The sequence below is a fragment of the Phascolarctos cinereus genome, unplaced genomic scaffold, assembly GCF_003287225.1.
Source record: "Phascolarctos cinereus isolate Bilbo 61053 unplaced genomic scaffold, phaCin_HiC Scaffold_1;HRSCAF=81, whole genome shotgun sequence".
NCBI classification, from domain to species: Eukaryota; Metazoa; Chordata; class Mammalia; order Diprotodontia; family Phascolarctidae; genus Phascolarctos; species Phascolarctos cinereus.
The window spans coordinates 65684598-65706345 of record NW_027555514.1 but is presented as its reverse complement, the minus strand read 5'-3'; the positions used below and the strand labels follow the sequence as shown (position 1 = coordinate 65706345).

Here is a 21748-nt window from a genome sequence, read left to right as displayed (position 1 = left end):
TAACAAGAAATGCATAATTCTTTGTGCTACTTGGGAGTAGAATCAAAGTGCGATTTGTTGGCATGACGTGTGCATCTTTTGGGGTTTTAACTTCTGCTGTAGAAGGATGTAGAATAAACCACTTAAAGGACTAATTTTCATCTCATATTAAATGTGTCAAGGTGCTTTTAAAATGAACATAAATGTATAAAACAAATAAATTTTCTTTTTATAAATTAATAACAATTAATGAATACCTGAAATATACCAGGTAACAAATAGGTCCAGAAGACTTCTGCCATATATAGAACATAATGCAGCCTTTTTAAAAAACCCGAAAACACTTACTTTTAAATGAAATTGTTTCTCTTTCCCCAGCTAACTTCTTTTTGCCTCTTAGAAAAGCAAAAATAAAATGAGTTAGAAATAACTAAATTATTATCACCATGGAAGTAAATTTTTAAATCTGTCTGATTTTATCATCATTTTGTTCATTATTTCTCCAAATTCTAGCTGTAAAAGTAGTTATAATTCCATTCCCTCATCCTTAGTTTTCCCCAGAGTCATAATGGTGCTGGATATTGGGAACCCTCCATGTGGTACCTACTCTTGCTGTCTGGAACTACCATGCAGTGAGGAGGGTAGCTGACTCCCTGCTTCCTCCAGTGAAAATTCTACAAGGGAAATAGAAAATGGGTACTGGAGCTGGGATCAAGAGGTCAACATTCCAGTCCCTTCTCCACCACTGAGGCCCTGCTGTAGATGTGTTGCTTAAAACCTCTGACTCATATTAAAATGAGAGAAGAGGACTAGATGGATCTACAAAGGCCCTTCCAGATTTAAATGCCCTGATTCTGTAAAGTGAAGAATGCCTTCTGGATGAACTGTTGGGGGCTCCATGGCACGTGGCTGCCAGAGCTGTATTTATTTTGAGCACCAGTAGAATGTCTACAAGAATAGGCATCATTCAAGGAGCTAAAATACTGGGACAAGAGGAAGTGACAGAGTACATTTTGTACTTTTAATCATTTTAAAGAGAGGTTTGAATTCATATTTTCCTTTTTTCTTTCCATTTTCTTTCTCTATATGATTTCGTGTCTTATGTCCATATTATCACTGTCCTTTCATATGCCTATTTACATCTCCAGAATCTCATTTCTTTGTGTTCAGAGTACTTTCACCGACTTCAAAATGAGAAACTGCCTTTTACTACTTTCCCTTTTTGTCATCTTGCCTTTTGTTTAGAATACTTTTGTCTGATAATCACTTTTTTCCTCTTAGTTTTTCCAGTATAATCTTTCCCATCAAACCCCACATTCATTTTCTCCTATTTTTTAAACTACTCTGCATTTCCTCCAGTAGGCAAAGTCAGTATACACAGAAACTTTCTAACATGTCACTTCCATCCCAGCTCTATGACATCTCCCCAAATGTCTGTGTCACTAAAGCTGTTTTCCTGAATCACCTTACCAAACTGATATCCCTGTCCTCAAAAGATTTCTTCGGTGATTGTTTCATGCATAAATCTTTGCCCCAAACTACCTGATTATCTCCATAGAAACAAAAATGACTCTTTGTGGCCCAAAGTTAAAATCTTTGTGCCATGCCTGTATGAATCAGGCATCTTTTTAAAAATTATGTTTATTTCAACCATTCTGTTTAAATGTATTAGATTGTAATTCCTTGCTCGAATTCTGATTCTTGCCTTTAGTCATTGATAATTAAAAATACACATAAAGCTTTTTTTGTTTTGAGTCTTAGCTAATGACTTAAGCATGATATTAAACATTATTATCTTCCCTTTATATAAATTTAAATTCATACCAATCAGTAAAAGATTCTTCAGTTTTACTACCAAATATGCTTGCATTCAAAAAGGAAAATTCACTTTGTTTTCTGATCAGTATAGCAACATTAGTTCCAAGAAAGTACATATTTCTTATGTTCTAAAGTTGACCTGGTGTTTGATTTGTTTATATAAACGTTTAAAGTTTGCAAAGCACTTTACGTATTATGTCATTTGATCCTTACAACCATGATGCATGTACTGCTATTATCTCCATGTTATAGATGAGGAGATTGAGGTTGCAGTAGGTTTAGTGACGTGTCAGGATCACCAAGGTAGCAGGTAACTGAGGCAGGTCTTCTGCTAAGTCCAGCACTCTATTCCCTACATAATTCTGATTCAGTGAATCTCATCATAAAGTTTCTAAATATTCGTATTGTAGTAGATGTATAGTAGAGTCCTTTTAATTGACTCTGGTATCATTCCCTTAAGTACTTTAAAGTTAATCTTCCTAATGATGAATGCACACAACACACAGTCTAAACTGATTTTTAAGGCTCACTGGACTTGTATAACTTCAATCCTTTGCAGCCATAGGCACATTCTATGACTTCAGCTTCCCTGACTGTTCTCTTCTCTGTGAAATTATCCATTATACCTATTCCACAAGGATGTTATTACTGTTGTACATGTGCTATAAAGTAATATAGGATTTATGGGAAAGAGGTTATGTGCCTGTTAACATTTGAAGTCCTTTTCTTTATATGTAACTTTTTTTTTATCGGATGTATTCAACATCAGAACCATGAATAATTGGGCTGATGTAATTATTAAAGAATTCTTTATTTTGGTTCATTAAGTTGTATAGTTACATGCATTGATTTACTTAAAAAGATGTTCTATGGCTTAAGACTAATATAATATTAGAATGCCTATATAAACTATATTAATAAATGAAGTATGATTCTCCTCCAAAATATCCTTTGGATGAAATTATTTAAAATGTTGCTTCTTCTTATCAGACACATTTGTAACAATGTAGTAATTGGTTCTTTCCTGGATCTGAAGTTTTTTTCTGTGCTTTTAAATACAAATAATTTTTTTAAATTCCAGCTGGTTTTAGAAGAAGCTTCCGTCTTAGTAGAAAAGATAAGAAGACAAACAAGTCTATGTATGAATGCAAGAAGAGTGATCAGTATGATACAGCAGATGTCCCAACATATGAAGAGGTTTCACCATATAGGAGACAAAATAATGAGAAATATAGACTGGTTGTTTTGGTTGGTAAGTTTATTTCTATCTAATTCTGAGGAAACCAGAACTAAATTTAACAAGCATTTATTTGTTAAGTATCTATGGTTAGTAAGATATTCTTCTAAGAACTAAGCATATGAAGAAAAAGTGAAAAGTAATTCCTGACTCCAAGCAGCTTACATTCTTATAAGTATGACACTCTTGGTTTTTTGTTGTTGTGGTTGTGGTTTATTTGCAAAAAAAAAAATCCATTTGGTTTGGGTTTTCCCAGCTTTTCTCTAAACAGAGAAGTGTTAGTTATCTTGTACTTTTGATATGTAGCAAATTATAAGTGTTTGCATTTTTTTTTCCTAACCTTAGGACAAATGGTATGTTCCTTTTGAAAAGAAGTTTCACAGATTCTTTTCTATATTGTTGTTACTTCCCAATAATCTCTCCCCATATAACCTTCCCTTTTAACAAAGAATATTTTTGTAATGTTTTATTGATACTTTTAAAATAATACTGTCACTTCCCAATTACTTCCCTCCCACCATATCAATAAAAACTTCCCTTATAATGAGTAAGTATAGTCAAACAAAACAAAAAACACTAGGCTGTATTTGACGCTGTGTGGCCCTGCTCCATGCCTGTAGTGTACTACTTCTCTTCCGAGAGGCAGAAAGAGCACATCACCTCCATGCTCTTAAGTCACAAGTAGGCATTGCATTGCTCAGAGTCCTGAAGTCTGTTGGTGGTTTTCTTTTGCATTATTGTGCTCCTTATGGTAAATAAGCACTGCTTACTTCATACTTTAGCAGTTCATCTTCCCCAGTTTTTCAGCATTCTTCATATTCACCATTTTGTAGCACAGTAACATTCCATTAAGATCATGTACCGCAATTTGTTCCAACTTTTCTCCCATCTGTGGACATTCACTTTCCTTCCATTTCTTTGCTACTATTAAAAAAAATGCTGTTATAGATATTTTCATATATATGGAATCTTTCCCTATGTCTTTGACCAGCTTGTTTGGGAATATGCCTAATGTTGTTATCACTAGTTCAAAGGCTAAGTATGGTTTAGACTTTAGAACTTCAAATTATTTTCCAAAATATTTGGACAAATTCATAGGTCTGCCAACAGTGCTAGTGTGCTAGTCTTTAAATAGTTAACTCTCCCCTCTGAACATATTATCAAGAGAAATCAATAAATATTTATTAAGCAGTTACTAAGTTTCAGGCACTGTGCTAAGACTATGAATACAAATACAAGCTTGCTCTGCTGATTTTTCTCAGGTCTACCTTTCTTGCCCAATCTCTCTGCTGACCTCTAGTCTCACATCTCCAACTGCTTTCCAGATATCTTAAACTGGATGTCCAGTAGGTAACTAAAACTCAACATGTCCAAAACAACTCAGTATTTTTCTCCCTAAACCCTCCCCACCATCCACCTTCCCTGTTACTGTAGAGGAAACACCATCCTCCTGGTCAATTAGGCTCCCAACGTAGGGGTCATTCTAGACTCTTCATTCTCCTCATTATCTCTCACTCCATCCCCCACCCACACCCCAATCCAAGCTGTTGTCAAAACCTGTCAATTTCATCTCTGCAACATCTCTCAAATTCATCCCTTTCTCTCCTCTGACACTCTGACCTACCCCCATCCCCACCCCATCCTGTGCAAGCTCTTATCATCTCATTCCTTAATTACTGCAATAGCTGCTGGTGGGTTTGCTAGCCTTGAGTCTCTCACAGTTCCAGTCCATTCTCCATTTAGCCACTAAAGTGATTTTCCTGAAATGCAGGTCTGATCAGGTCATCCTCCCCTCTCACCCCCCAATTCAATAAACTCCAGTGGCTCTGTGTCACCTACAGGGTCTAATACAAAATGCTCTGTTTAGCATTCAGAGTCCTTCATTACCTAGCCCTTTCCTAACTTTCCAGTCTCCTTATACCTTACTCCCCATTATATACTCTTAGATCTTGTGACACTGGCCTTCTTGCTGTTCCATGAACAAGACAGCCCATCTCTTGGCTTGGGCATTTCCTCTGGCGTTCTCCAATACTTGGAGTGTTGTCCCTCCTCTACTGCAACTACTGACCTCCCTAGTTTCCTTTTAATTAAGTCTAAATTGAAATCCAGCCTTCTACAAGAAGCCTTCCCCTAACCCCTCTTAATCCTAGTGCTTTTCCTTTTCTAATTTCTTGTTTGTCTTGTACAGAGCTTGCTTTGTATATATTGGTTTGTGTGTTGTCTCCCTCATTAGATATAAACTCCTTGAGAGTAGGAACTGTCTTTTCCCTCTTTTTAGGTCTCTAGCACTTAGCACAGTGCCTGACACATAGGCACTTAATAAATGTTTATGTATTGATTGTGATCCCAGGAGCTTGCGTTCTGAAGAGAGAAGACACCATTCTGATGGGAGCTGAAAACTAGAAGCTTAACAAAGAAAGGTGTTAGATTATAGAGGAGGACTGAGAAGGTCAGGAATACAGCCTGGAGAGCAATAAGGACATGACTGGCCTGAGCTTCCACCTTAAAATGGAGGGTCTAGGAAGAACCAGCCAATCAGAGGGAGAGGCCACGGGGGCAGAGAAGATACTTTCAATATGTGAATTCCAAGGGTAGAGTGAGTTTTCAGGGAATGTGTTTCTGGAACATTATAGAAAAGGTTTGGGAGAATCAGGAGTGTAATCTAGAGAGGAATAAAGGCGCATTGGCACTGACAGTGTATGCCTTTTTTTAATAGAAGTAGATAACACTTATAGGAGATGACAGTTGACAGTTCTGAGAGCAAGAGATGGAAAGCAAGGGAGGGGAAGGGAGGTCTGCATAACAACATTAACTGAGTGAAAATGAGGACACATAGTTCCTGGAAGTGCAGAGCTGTTAATAACGATAATACCTTTAAAAATCTTTCTCTGTCCTGGTAGGTGGTCTTCATGAATTGCTGTGGCCAAAATATCCATCACCCTGTGCCTTCCTAAAGGAGGAGAAATACTTGGCCTTTAACCAATAGATAGGAGGTCAATAGGCAAAGGTGTGGAGGGAGGATTTCTTAGGAAGAAAGAAGAAACAATCTAAGCAGAGACATGAGAGTATTGTTTATGGTGAAGAGACAGAAGACTGTCTAGTTTAATTAGAACATATAGCATGAGGAAATGAGTGATAAAATGGGAAAGGTTATGATGGCCCCTAATTGTGGAGTAAATATGAAGCCTATGGCAGCATCCAAAACACTCCTGAGTCTGATTGGAACCACATTAAAATATAATTGGGAAATATTTAACCAAAAAAAGTACAGTAGAACATAGGTAATATTAATATGTGGTTTTCTAAGTCAGTATGTGCTCTTAAGGATCCTTATGTTCTATTTGTGTTTGAAACCACTATTGTAGAGGGCCTTGATTGTCTTTACATTAACATTAGTTATCTAAATAGATCTAAATAAAACTGAGGGTCTCTTATCCTATTATCTTTGGATACTGCTCACATGTAATTATGAGCTCCAAGATCAATAGTCTCACTTATGCAGCTAACAACATTTGCTCACTTAGAATTTAGAGGATGCAAAATAATATTAAAAAGTTGAAAACTGAAGCAGACTTTTTGGTAACCTATGAGCTAAAGGATTTATAAGACTCCCTACATCTGGAATGTCCTGTGCAAATGTAGGACTTGGAAATGTCAGTCCTAGACTGTCAGAGAGTGATGATTAGAGTGTTTCTCATTCCATTTTAGGTATGCTGCAGAGCATTACATTATACACTCTAATCCCGTGACACCTGGACTTGTTTTATAAATCTGTCTTTTAAAATTACATATATTTGCTTTCTTCTGTTGAGTCAAAGCTCATAAAATAATTTCCATATATAGTTTATTTGAAATACATTAGCTATGATTCTGATTTTTTATTTGTTGTCCTTGTGATATGTAAATGTAATAAGAAATCTACAAGCCACCAAATTTTTTATCTGCTTGTCTCTAATATAGATATTTTTTGCCAAATAAAGAAAAGAGGTTTTTCATTTTCATAGTATTAGCATTTATATTCTTACTACTCAGATTTTAGCTACTTAGTTATAGCATATAAAGAAATTGGGAAGTTGGATTAGTTATGGAGCAGTAATTTACAAGAGTGACTAGGCTCAATTAGCAATAAGACACTGAAGACAATGGCTTATAATCTTATGTTGTGTCTACTTCAATTAATAATTGTTAATAATTAATAATAAATAATACTGTGAGTTATTGTGACATTGGTGAACTTTGTTCAGCAAAGTTTTCAATAAACTCCTACCTTGTGCACAGCATAATGAAGATACCAAAATGGCTCCCTTTTTTGGAATCTAATTTCCCTATGGCCCTTTATTTTGATGGCTGTTGTAGAGACGATAATTGATATAACATCTAATAAAATTTAAATGCTGCAAAAGTCTTGAAATAAACAAATACTGTTGAACAAGTATGAAACAGTGCTATTTGTTTTCTTCATCATCCCATTTAAATATATATAATTTTCACAGTTCAGTTTAATGTTCAAGAAATAAAAATAGACTGAGTTTATTAACTTGAGAAAAATAGGACAGTGGGGAACCTTAAACTTTCATCAGAATTATTTAATTTTCTCTTGGTTTTGGAAATGTCCCATTCCAAACAGTGTAAAATTTTAAAAATTTAATAGCATTCTTGCCACACAGACATTTTTCCATGACAGTTTCAGTGAAGTTTCTTTCTCTATCAAGAAGTACATTCTGAACAAAGGTGTCATCATAGAGTTATTTTAGATATTTAATGCCTTAAGTTGAGTTTTTCGCTTTAGTAATAGTTAACATTTTTAAAATACTGAATCTTACCTTGAAGAAAAAAACTTTTTGTAAAAATAAAAACACCAACAATATACTGCACTTTTATTGCTAAAGCTAATAAATAATAGACCTAAAATTCTTCTTGTAGATTTTGAGAAAAATTGTGACATTCTATTAGGTTACAAGGCATGAAAGGAAAAATAATAAATATTTCTGTGTATTTAAAATTTTTGCTTGAAAATTAAATACTTCACCTTCATTTCATTTGTATTTTATGATTACATGTTATGTAAAAATTGTTTTTTAAAAGTAGTTTAAGTAAATATACATTTATAAGAACGTTTGTTTTTCCATGTGCTTAACAGGAACTACAGGTAAGGATAGAAACAGCGACTAGGTCTGTGATTTTATTGGTGTAAGAAATTCCTTCTACCAATCCAGATTGCCACCTTGTATGCAGCTTATAGTCTGAGAAACTTACCTGAAGCACAGAGAAGTTAAGTGATTTGCCCAAGGTCACACAGACAGGATGTGTCAGACTCAGGGATTGAACCTGTGGGCCCTCCCTCCACTATACCATGCCACTTCTCAACAAAAACTACAATTTAACAAAAACAATTATAGGAGAAAGCGTAGGTTGACTTCCCTTTGGCTGCACTCACTTTCACTCACTGTGACTTCCCATACAAAAACTCTTGTATATGTGTTGTCTCCCACTATTAGATTGTAAGCTTCTTGAGGGTAAAGATTGTTATTTTTGTACTTGTGTATCCACTCCATACCATAGAGCCATGCACATGGTAGATGCTTAATAAATTTGTTTTGATTTATTTTTAGCTGAATGAATAAATGCTTTTCATTTACTCATCTCATTGAAAAAGAAAGTACACTGTTACCTTCTTCCCCACCTCTTTTTTTTTTTTCAAGATCTTGGGCCAGATCAATGGCAAGACTGGGAGAGGAAAAGTCAGTCTCAAAGAACAAAAATGAGCCTAGAGACTCCTGCTCCCAATAAACCAGTAATTCTCGTAGTGTGGCCAGGGACTCCTAGTGGTCACTAAGACCTTTGCAGGGTCCATGAGATCAAAATGATTTTCATGATTAATACTAAGACATTTTAATTTCTGAAACATATAGATATAACTCACATAAACAAAAACCCTTTAGAGCTCTTTTAAGAGTATAAAGTATATGGGGCAGCTAGGTGGCACAGTGGATAGAGCTGTGGCCTTGGACCAGGAGGACCTGAGTTCAAATCTGGCCTCAGACACTTGACATTTACTAACTGTGGGATCCTGGGCCAGTCACTTAACCCTGATCGCCTCACCAAACAGCAAAAAAAAAAAAAGTATAAAGTATAATTCTGCGTATTTTGAGTACAAAGGAGTGTTTTTGAGACCAAAATGTCTGAGAACAGCTACTATAGACCAATGACAAAAAGCCACTTAATGACAGAAAATAGTTGTTGCCTACTTCACGTTACACAGACCAAAATAATTTCTTAACATCATTAAGAGATTATAATAATACTCTGCTGTGACAACCTTATTGTTATGTGATCACCTTTATAACTAAGTATGGTATTACCTCACTGCTCATGAAAATAGGGGTAAAGATTGGACCTGTTAAAAAGGTTTAAACAATGAAGGGAACTCCTGGGTGAGGAAACCCCCTCAACCAATGCAGTTTGGCCCCTTCTTTGCCAGTTAGAAGAGGAGATGTTAAGGGGTTTGTCCAGGGTTGCCCAGCCAATGCTTGTCAGAGGCTGGACAAAGAACTCAGATCTACCTGGCCCCAAGGCCATCTTTCAGTCGACTATACCATGATGCCTTTTGACCACTAATGAAAATATTAAAGTAAAATTAATTGAATGAAGCTTGGATGCATAATTTTTAATGTCTGTATTTAATTTGGTGTTATCTCAAATTTTATTTGATATAGCACTAAAGTCTTGTGCAGTCTTAAAGTTCTTACCATAGACTGTAGTTTCAAGATTTTATAATCGCAAGCTCTGATAAGGCACATTAAAGCTTATAAAATGCTTTACCTACGTTATTTCATTTGGTCCTCACAATGACCCTAGGAGATGGGTACAATTATTATTTTACAGATAAAGAAAATGAGACTGAGAAAAGTGAAGTGACTCACCATGAGTCACGTTACTAATAAGTGATTGAGGCAGGATTTCCCCTCATTCTTGCGGACTCCATTCACAGTGCTCCCTAGCTACCCCTCATTTTTGTGATCAAGGTAAATGTTAAGTGATAGAAGCTCAGTAAGAATTATCAAGCTAGCTACACTATCTTATACCCTTTTTTCATTCATTCTCCTATTTCACACAAGTAAAGCTGACATTAATAGAGTACTTTTGTGTGTTATAAGTAGCCGTTATTGGTATTATTCCCATTTTACAGATTTATAGTTCCCAGGACGAGAGATATGCCAAAAGTTATGCAGGTAGGAAGTGTCAGAGACAAGGACTGACCTCTTTCTGATTTCAAGCCCAGCACTCTGTCCTACACCACTGCACTTTCCTAGTTTATGAAGTGATCCCTCACTTCATAATTAGTCTTTTTATTGTGTTTATTTTTTTCCCACTGATAGATCCAGATTTGTTTTTATCCATTCATTGATCCAGTTCTGCCTGTCTGTGCTCTGAAATACAGGTCAAATGTGGCTAGGGGCTTTTTTATCCAGGGAAAATATTTATACTATAAATTCATTCTAAATAGCAACAATGGAAGAACATAGTTCTTTCAGCAAGATTCTGACTCCTTTTCTTTTACTTTCCTTTGATATATAATTTGATGCTTCATTAGCAGAGTATTTCCTGTATTATGAGAGCAGCAGAGTAAGGGAAATCTGACTTTAGCAGGATTTGTTGTGAACTGTTAAGTGGCTGTATTTTTATATAGTTTGAATCCAAAGAACTCTAAATTTAGTTTAATAAACAGATTTGTCATTCTCCAAAGCTAAATTTTAACCACCTACTAGTGTGATCATTGTATGATTCTGGGTCAAATACATGTAATAACATGGTTGAGTTAATTTTACACCTACGTCAACAAATAGAGCAGTCTTAGTGTGATAAGTAGACTTTTTATAACAGATTACATCTGTCTGATCTACAGAATACCTAGAGATTTCATTTGATTTGGTTTGCAGTAAATCAGATGAAGAAAGTGTACTTTTTCAGTAACAAAAGCAGTTCAGAAATTTATTGCAGACTTCAGTAATTCTGATGTTTTTCTCTGGATATTAAGAGTAGCTTAAGTCTGGCCAATACCATAAAAATGTCTTGGGTGAAATGTGGAAAAACTAGCAGTGTTAAGCAATACAGGTACAGTGGAAGTGAGCACATGTGAAAAGCGGCAAGTGTGCCAGCAGCATTCATCCTCCTGTGCTCAGTGCTCATTAATATTAGTTCCAGGAAACACAAAGAGAGATAGTAAGTAGAAATAGAAAGAAGTGTTTCCTGTGTTATACTATGATATACTGTTTAACATTAGGGGAGAGTTTGTCAGAGTTATTCCCAACTAAAAAAAATTTTGTCATTAATATGTGTTGAAAGTGACATAAGAAGCATGGTTCTAGTCTTTCGGTCCAGAGTACTGCTTAGCATTGTGATAAAACTAGTTTGGCTCTTGTGGTGTCAACCTATCAATAGCAGTATCCTTTGGTTGCTTTTTTTTTTTATTATAATGATTATAGCGTGTTTTATGTTCACAATCAGGATACCATATGTTACCTTATGTTGTTTTCAGAAGGAGACCCCTCTAAATTTGAAAAACATTAAGTAACCTGGAATTGTTTTGTCTAGTTCAGCTTTGAGAGAGTATTAGTGTCTACACTTTTCCTTTACAAATAAGAATTGTCTATACGAATTCCCTTATAATCCTTTTAAAAAATACTTTTATTAGCACTTTAATAGTTATAAATGACTGTCAGAGTTATACTATTCTCACAAATAGTAATTAATCATTCTGTTGGAAGAAATTTAAGTTGATGTTAAAAGCAAAACTTTCATCATATTAGTTTCAAAATTCTGACAACTCACATCGCTAAGCTAGATATTGGTCTTAGGGCAGTTTCCCACCCTTTTATCCCTTTTTTTGTTTTCAAATGTGTATGGCCAAGAATTTAATTATCAGAAAAATATTCACACCTTTCTTGGCCACATTTGGGGGGGGGGGAAGAACACTCAGGCTTATAAATTTTGCATTACTTTCAGGAAATATATAGTAATGAAATACTAATAAAATATACTTGTATTGCCAGTGATAATTAAGTATTGTTACAAAGCATAAGCAGTTACATATTTTCAGGAGAGAAAAAGGAAAAAAAATTGGAAATGAAGCAATGAAAACACTCCAGTTCTCCTATTTATTTCAGAATAGTGTAAAAAATGAGGCAATAAAGATGACAGGCAGTGGGGTTCTTTTTCGTTTGAAAACAGATTGCTATATATGCCAGGGGCACCCCTCCTGTCCCCACACCTGCCCCTCCCTGGGTTGAAAGGGAGGACTGAAAGTGTATGTATAAATAGAACTAATCTGTCTACCTTTCATTTAGGATGAAAATATGTAGGCTAAAGAATCTGATATTAGATGTTTTACGATTGTTATTTCTTAGATGAAAATTATAAAATCAAACTTCCTAATTTATTTTTATTGACTACTTAAATGTATTATACTCCTGTGTTGCTAATTTTAAACATCATATAAAATAAGACATGCATTTCATTCAAGGGTTACTAATCAAAGGGATAAAAACTAAAAATAAAAATCTCTCCCTAATTATTAATTGTCCAAGTGACATGCATTTCTCAGTAGATTTAAACTGGTAAGGTTGTTATATACTTTAATAAGTGCATATGTGCTAGTGGATTAATTCATAGACTGTTAAGAGGTAGACTTTAACTGAGGTTCCTTATATTGCAAAAAAAATTGTGTTCAGATCTAAGCACCTTCCTAGTAGTAAGATGTAGACAAACTGGAGAGCATTCAGACCAGAGCTATAAGAATGATTAAGAGCCCAGAGGGAGCAACTTATGAGGAAAACTTGAAAGAACTAAATATGTAGAACTTGGCCAAGTGACAACTAGTAGGGAAACATGATAGCCATCTACAAATATCTTAAGGGTCTAAACACCAAAGAATCAAAGAATGTATTTAATGTTGCCCAAGCGGCTATAGCTACAAGTTATAGGATAAAATGAAGAAAAAGAAAATGCATGTTAAATATTGAGAGACGTTTCTGATAGTAAAATCTATTAGACAATGCAGCAATTTTGTAAGGGAATTGATGGGAATTTAATCATTTGAGAAATATAAAGCTAGTTTGAATATTACAATAGGTGTAGGAATATAGCATGTGTGTGTGAGAAAGAGAGAGAGATGGGGGAAGGAGGATGATAGAGAGGATGAAATTACTATAAAGTAAAATCCAGCTAAAGTCTGGGGCAGATATGAAAGTTAACTCATGAATCATGAATTAAGGATATGTTCAAGCTTCTTTGGCAAAGGATAATCCTTTGAAAACTGTTGACTTAGCTTAAATATGAATGTAGGAGGTGTGAAATGTAGTCATTAAGTAATTATTACACAACAAACTGTGTCAGGCTCTGTGCTAGGCAGTGGGAATACAGAGAAAGGACATTCATGTATATTAATGACTAATAGCTTTAAAGATAATAGAATATTTCATTTAAAATGTAATGTGAACATAATACCCTAGTTAAGAGATTCAGACAAATATACTGATAGTCTTGCCTCTGGGCTATAAAATGAATATGAAAATTTTATGTAAGTATTGCTGTCAAAGATTGAGAGTAGGTGACCTATATACAATGTTACCTTAAGATAATAGTATAAATAGAGCATCTTCTGATTTATGAAACAAGTTGTAAATTTTGTTTCCTTTAATATAGAACTAGTAGCTCTATTTGAAATAATATAGAGTAGGTCAACCATCACTCTCTATCTCTCCAGCAATAAACAGCTTATTCAGTTAGAATGCCATGCAAATTAGGGTAATTTAACAATATACTATATTATATTGTCCTTTCATTGTTTCTCAAAAGTCATTTCCCTCACCAAATTGCTATCGTGATTACCCAAGTACGGACTGTATCTCTTAACACTTTACATAGTATTAGTATCTATGATATTAGGAGTTTAGGCAAAAAAGATTTCTAAAGTACCCTCTTAAGATGCTTATATGTACTTAATAAATATCTGATTTATTTTATTAGACGGTGGATATTATTTTTTGGAAAAGCGTTACTCTACCCACACGTTTCATAGGCTTTTCGTAACATTGAAGATGGTGAAATATTACAAATGTTGAACACAACTGGTACCACTTGTCTTGGCTCCTTTTACCTTAAATCTGGTCTGGAGAAGTTTCTTCCCTCCTTCAAGATATAGATATAGATATATCCATAAATAGATAATTTTTAAGCATTAATGGTGTGTTTTGTTTTACATTTACACATTATTCCCATTTCATGAGAGGTCTCTAATAAAGTAAAACAGATAGGTAAAACTAAAAATGCACTGACTTCAAATGAAAATACATGCATTTCACATTTGTAGCACACCTTCCCAACCCCCCTATTTTTTTTTTTTAAACAACAGAAATCCATTTTCTCTCCTACCTACACTTCACTGGGGGAAAAAAAGAAAAGAAAAACAAATTTGCTGTAACAAATGTGCATAGGAGACAAAAAAAATTTCTCCAAAGGTGCTAGGTATTTTTTAAAATTAATTTATTTATTTTTAGTTTTCAGCATTTGCTTCCACAAGATTTTGAGTTCCAAATTTTCTCCCCATCTCATCCCTCCCCCCAACCCAAGATGGTATGCATTCTGAATACTTCTTCCCCTAATCTGCCTTCCCTTCTATCTCTCCTCCCCTTCTCTTATCCCCTACCTCTTCAGTTTTCCTGTGGGGTAGGATAGATTTCTATACCCCATTTCCTGTATATCTTATTTCCCAGTTGCACATGAAAACAATTTTCTTTAAACATGTGTTTTTAAAACTTTGGGTTCCAAATTTTCTCCCTTCCTCCCTCCCCACCCACCCTCATTGAGAAGGTAAGCAACTGGATACAAGTTATTCATGTGTAGTCATGCAAAACACTTCCATGGCAGTCATATTGTGAAAAGCTAAGTATATTTCCCTTCATCCTATCCCACCCCCTATTTATTCTGTTCTCTTTTTTGACCTTGTCCCTCCTTAGAAGTGTTTGCTTCTGATTACCCCTTCCTTCAATCTGTCCTCCCCTCTATCATCCTCTTTCGCTCTTCCCCTCTCCCCTTATTTTCCTATAGGGTAAGATAGATTTCTGTACCCAATTGAGTGTGTATGTTATTCCCTCCTTAAGCCAAATCAGATGAGAATAAGATTCACTCATTCCTTCTCACCTTCCCCCACTTCTCCTCCACAGTAAAAGCCTTTTCTTGTGAGATAATTTACCCCATTCTACCTCTCCCTTTCTCCTAGTATAATCGTCTTTCATCCCTTAATTTTATTCTCCAGACATCATCCCTTCATCTTCAACTCACCCTGTGCCCTCTATCTATCTATCTGTCTATCTATCTATCTATCTATCTATCTATCTATCTATCTATCTATCTATCTATCTATATATATACATAGATATAAATTTTTTCCCTCCAACTACCCTAACACTGATAAAGGTCTCATGTGTTACAAATATCATCTTTCCATGCAGGAATGTAAACAGTTCAACCTTAATAAGTCCCCTATGATTTCTCTTTCCTGTTTACCTCATGTTTCTCTTAAGTCTTGTTTTTGAAATTCACATTTTCTATTCAGCTCTGGTCTTTTCATCAGGAATGTTTGAAAGTCCTCTGTTTTGCTGAATGTCCATTTTTTCCCCTGATGGATTATACTCAGTTTTGCTGGGTAGGTGATTCTTGGTTGTAATCCTATCTCCTTTGCCCTCTGGAATATTATATTCCAATCCCTGTAGTCCTTTAATGTAGGAGCGGCTAAATCTTGTGTTACCCTGTGTTTCCACAATACTTGACTTATTTCTTTTTGGCTGCTTGCAATATTTTCTCCTTGACCTGGGAACTCTGGAATTTGGCTACAATATTCCTAGGAGTTTTCCTTTGGGGATCTTTTTCAGGAGGTAATCAGTAGATTCTTTCCATTTCTGTTTTGCCCTGTGGTTCCAAAATATCAGGGCAGTTTTCCTTGTTAATTTCTTGAAAGATGATGTCTAGGCTCTTTTTTTGATTATGGCTTTCAGATAGTCCAATAATTTTTAAATTCTCTCTCCTGGATCTATTTTCCAGGTCAGTTGTTTTTCCAATGAGATATTTCACATTGTTTTCTATTTTTTTCATTCTTTTGGATCTGTTTTATGGTATCTTGATTTCTCATAAAGTCACTAGCTTCCAATTGCTCCATTCTAATTTTTAAGGTAGTATTTTCTTCAATAAGCTTTTGGACTTCCTTCTCCATGTGGCTAATTCTGCTTTTTAAGGCATTCTTCTCCTCATTGGCTTTTTGGACCTCTTTTGCCATTTGGGTTAGTCTATTTTTTAAGGTGTTATTTTCTTCAGTATTTTTTTGGGTCTCCTTTAGCAAGCTGTTGACTTGTTTTTCATTATTTTCTTGCATCACTTTTATTTCTCTTCCCAGTTTTTCCTCTACTTCTCTTACTCGCTTCTCAAAATCCTTTTTAAGCTCTTCCATGGCCTGGGACCAATTCATATTTTTCTTGGAGGGTTTGGATGTAGGAGCTTTGACTTTGTTGTCTTCTGGTTGTATGTTTCGATCTTCTTTGTTACCAAAGAAAGATTCTATAGTCTGACTCTTTTTGCGCCTTTGTTTGCTCATGGCCCCAGCCAATTACTTCAGTTATAAACTCTTTTCTTAAGGTAGGAGTCTACTTCCAGTGTGCAGAATGTACTGTCCCAAGCTTCAGGGGTTTTGTGCAGCTGTTTTGAGAGATACTTCTAGGGACCTGTAAATTTTTAGTTCTTCCAAGGTGGTATGATATGGGGTGAGGTGTTTACTCCTGTCCTGGCCTGTGCTCTGGTCTGTGAGTGACCACAAGCATTCTTTTCTGCCTTGGAACTCTGAGGAGAATTCCCTCTCCACTGTTGCCACAAGCTCCACCATGCCAAAGTTTCTCCTTACCCAAGGACTCCCATCCAGAACTGTGACCCAGGTCTAAGCAAGGCAAAGCAAGAGAATCCTGCACCAGCAAAGAGATCCGTACAGTCCCCCTCTGGTCAGCCACTTGATTACCTCTTAGTCTGTGAGCCAGAAGCTCTGGAAGTAGTTGCCGCCCTGGGGCCGCCCTCCAGGACTGGGGTTGGGACTGAGCATCTCTCTCAACACCATGGTCACAGACTTTTCCTACTAACCTTCTAAGTTGTCTTTGGCATTCATGGGTTGAGAAGTCTGGAATCTACTACAGCTGCCTGTCATTCAGTCCTCTGAGAGCTGCTCCAGGTTCACTGAGGCCTGTTTTGTCCATGCGCCCATGCCGAACTGCGCTCCTTTCCCTGCCTGACACAATATACCTTTCCGATCAGCCATCCAGGTTGTCTTGGGCTGGAAATTTGTTTCAGTCTGTCTTTTTTGTGGGTTCTGCTGCTTTAGAAGTTATTTAGAGCCATTTTTTACAGGTATTTGGAGAGGTTTGGAGGAGAGCTTAAGCAAGTCACTGCTTTTACTCTGCCATCTTGGCTCCACCCCCCAAAGGTGCTGAGTATTACAGACCATACATAAATACATACATACATATATGTGGGTGTGTGTCATTCACCTCTCTGTAATGGATCACATGTTTCATCATTGCTACTGTGGAATCACAAATGGTCATTATATTGATCATAGTTCTTACAGCTTTCAAAGCTGTTTGTACAGTTTGGTTATTATATGTTGTTCTCCTGGTTCTGCTTATCTCATTCTTCATGAGTTTGTAAACGTCCTCAAAATTGTTCATTTTTATAATATTGATGTGATAAATTGTTCTTCTGGTTCTGCTTACTTCACCCTGCATCAGTTCTTACTTTCCATATCTTTTGAAACAATTTATTTATTCATTTCTCATAACACAATAGTATTCCGTCACATTCATATACTATAATTTATTCAGCCATTCTTCATTTAATGGATATCCTCTTAGTTTTCAGTTTGTTGCCACCACGAAAAAAGCCACTATAAATATTTTTGTACAGAAAGGACCTTTCCCTCTTTGGTCTCTTTTTTATGTATAGGCCTAGTAGTGTTATAGCTGAGTCAAAATGTATGCATTGTTTAATAACTTTTTTGTGTATAATTCTAAATTGCTCTTCAGAATGTTTGTAACATTCACAGGTCATCAAGAGTATGTCAATGTGTCCGTTTTCTCACAGTCCTTTCCATCAATTATCATTTTCCTTTTTTTACATTATACCCTAATGGGTATGAGATGAAATCTCAGAATTACTCATATCTCTTAGATCAGGGGTGGGGAACCTGCAGCCTCAAGGCCACATGTGGCTCTCTAGATCCTCAAGAGTAGCCCTTTGACTGAATCCAAACTTCATAGAACAAATCCCCTTACTAAAAGGATTTGTTCTGTAAAACTTGGACTGTCAAAAGGCCACACCGAAGGACCTAGAAAGCCACATGTGGCCTCAAGGCCACAGGTTCCCTACCCCTCTTAGATATAAGCCTATCTTCTATCATCTTTAACACTAAGCCTGAGAGTCACGATTTTCTTATTTATTATTAAAGTGATTTATGATTGCCAACCCCGGGTCCCCTTCCCCCAAAAAAAGTCAATCTTTTTAAAGTTTTCTAGTATTTTACATACTGGACAAATTATATTTGAATAAACAAGTCTTAGCAGGGAATTTAAGATGCTAATGATTTTAGGGCTCATTTTTCTTAGTCCAATCCCAGCTAAACATCCCACTTTCTTTAGGAAGCCTGTCCCAATCCATCTTAATTTTATTGCCTTCCTTCTGTGGATTGTTTCCTATGTGTCCTGTATAGAACTTGTTTGTACACAATTGTTTACATGTTATCTCCCCCCTTAGACTGTGAACTACTCAAGGACAAAGACTGTCTTTTGCCGTTCTTTGTATCCCTAGGATGTGGAACAGTGTCTACCGCATAATAGATGCTTAATAAATGCTTACTGACCAACTGACTGACCTTAGGGGGACAAGTGTGCATTTACTATATATATTTTTTTGTTCTAATATACATACCTGAAAACATTTACTCAGCCTTGGGTCTCCTCCACAGAGGCACTTCTAGGGCTCACTAACAGTAGCCAACAAGATTAGCAAAATTGGCCTGGCCTTACTGCCATTTTAATTTTTTTCAAATACTGCAACAGCTTACAATAACATGTGTACAGAAGCATGGGATAAAATAATTTACTGAATCTGTGACAGTGGATAGAATGCTGAACTTGGAGTCAGGAAGACCAAGGTTTATGACCCACCTCTGGTAACTAACTAGCTGTGTGGCCATAGGCTAAACACTTCACCTCTCTGAGCCTCAATTTCCCCAAGGTGATTGGACAAATGACTGCTAACGATCCCTTCCTATGAACTAGTTGTAAGAAAATTATCAAATTTCAACTTTTTGTATAACATACATAAGCATGCAGGAACCTCATGTCAGCAGTCACAGCAACTCCAACCATGAGCATCAAGGGGAAAAAGTATGTGGTTTGGAGTAATCTTAGATTCCACAAGCATGTAGCTAATACTGTTATCTAGAGCAGCATTTCTTAAACTGTGGGTCACAACCGCATGTGGGGTCATGAAAAATTTGGCAGCAGTAAAAGGTTTCTGAATGTGCAATGACCAAAAATTAATTAAAAATCAAACGTTTAATGAATCCAAGGTGTTTCTGGCAGCACTTGCCCGTGTTGTATTGTGCAACTTCACTGCAGCCTTGATTCTGAATGCAAAACATATGCACTTTAAACTGTGCCTGCCCTCAGGCCACACAACACCAGTGAACACTGCTGAAAACTGTGAAAAGGGGTCACGAGTGGAAAAAATTTAAAGAAAATTTAAGAAGCCCTGAATTCTAGAGTCTACAAAGATTTGGAGTTTGGAAATCATATATAAACAGTAGGATTAAATAATAATATCTTATTTTTACCATTTATTACATTAACAATATTCCAGTGCTTAGCACAGTGCCTGGCATGTAGTAAATGCTTAATGTTTATTAATCGATTAAAAAGAATTTAATCAACAAAGTCATGACAACATGTTATAGATAAAGGGGGCTCGAGGAGAGGAAGACCAAGAGGGGGAAAAAGTAGTATTAATAATAATGTCTTAGCTTATGAGTGCTCAACAGTTTTGAAAGCATTTTCACTTGCATTGTTTCATTGCATTTTCACAAGCAGCCCACAAATTATCTGGCAGTTATTACCCCACTTGTAAGAAATTGTGGCCAAGAGAAGGTAAATGACTCTCTAACAGTTTTCCACTAGGAAATAGTGGTACAGAGATTCAGATCCTAGTACTTTGAAACTCTAAATCCACTGTTTCCATTGCCACATCACCTCATACTGTATGATGGGGGAGCATCCTACGCAGGAAAAGGGAAGGAGAGAAAAATCACTCAAGATTAACTCCTCTGAATCTGATTCCTCAGTTATGAAATAGTAGCAATATTATGGATCTACTTTAGAGTTATAGTGATATTCTACAAACTTTAATGTATGAATGTGAATTATTATCACCATTATTGTTATAAATTAATATGAGAAAAAGTTGGCAGGGTAGTTACTTAGGGAACCAACCTTAAGTAAGAGAACCTAAAAGAAAGAGGAATTTAATGGCTTTTAGACAAGGAATTTCAGGGGAGAAATAACGAAGTTGGGAGTATCAGGAGATTGTGAGGCAATCCAGTTTCAAATTTGGCAGAGGGGAGGAGAGGAGGCATGTACCTGGAGATCAGTGATCAGAACAGCCTTAATGTCTCTTAAGGACCTAGGAGAACTTAGTGAGCTTAGCTAGTCTCTTAGTAAATCAGGTTGAAGAGCTGCCTACCTAGACATAGTGTTCAGTGTTTTGCACTCTGAGTGAAAAACAGTCAACTGCAAGTGGTATGTGCTATGCATATAGTAAGTACTTAATACATCTTTGTTGAATTCAATTGGATGACTCACAGTGGAGGAAGATTATAGAACAGGCATGTGGAGATTGAGGAAGTCCCTTAGGTAGTGACAACAAAATTAACCAGAGGCAAATGCAGAAAACCTCCTGTTTGAGGGTTCCCCAGGTGATAACATTATAAAATGGAATACAGATTTTGAAAGTTTCGGTTGTCTCTCTCTTTACTTCGATATGACTGTGCTTTTTCCGTTAGAGAAAATTATCTGGAATTGCCTAGATTATTTTAATAGTGTGTAATCATTTTCTGTTCCTCAGACACTGTGCTACTATTTATTTTTAAGAGTAAGAATTTTAAAATAGAGCAAAAAAGACTAGACATTTCATTAAAAACATCCTAACTCTTGGTATTCCCCAGCATTCTCTCTGAATTTTTTCCTCTCTTTCTCTTCTCTTGCTTTTCTCCCCTTACCCCAGTTCCTATTGACTTCCACACTCGCTATTGCATTCAATCACCTTCTCTTCACTCATGTCACCAATTTCATCAGGGCTTTCAGCTTTAGCATCATAGCTCTGGACTTAGAGTACACCTTAAAGGCTCTCTAGCCCAACTCTCCTTTGTTTTACAGATGAGGACACTAAGGTATATGCAGTCCAACTGATTTGCCCAAGATTCTATTAGGTACCTGAACAGGAATTTGAACTCAGGTCACCTAACCCTGTAGCCAGTGCTCTTTAAAAGTATACTGTGTTTGTTGCCTCCCTTCAAGAATCACTTCCTAATTGATCTCCTGATTCCATCCTCTCTCAGATCTGTCC

The 21748-nt window shown here is 36.1% G+C and overlaps 1 protein-coding gene across 1 annotated transcript in view; it reads left to right on the top strand.

Moving 5' to 3' along the window:
• MPP7 (MAGUK p55 scaffold protein 7) overlaps positions 1–21748 on the top strand; it is a 268281-nt gene that overhangs the window by 227609 nt on the left and 18924 nt on the right. Inside the window, exon 12 of the mRNA XM_020990515.2 lies at positions 2879–3049. Within this exon, the coding sequence (XP_020846174.1) occupies positions 2879–3049 (171 nt within the window). The remainder of the gene's footprint in view (positions 1–2878; positions 3050–21748) is intronic.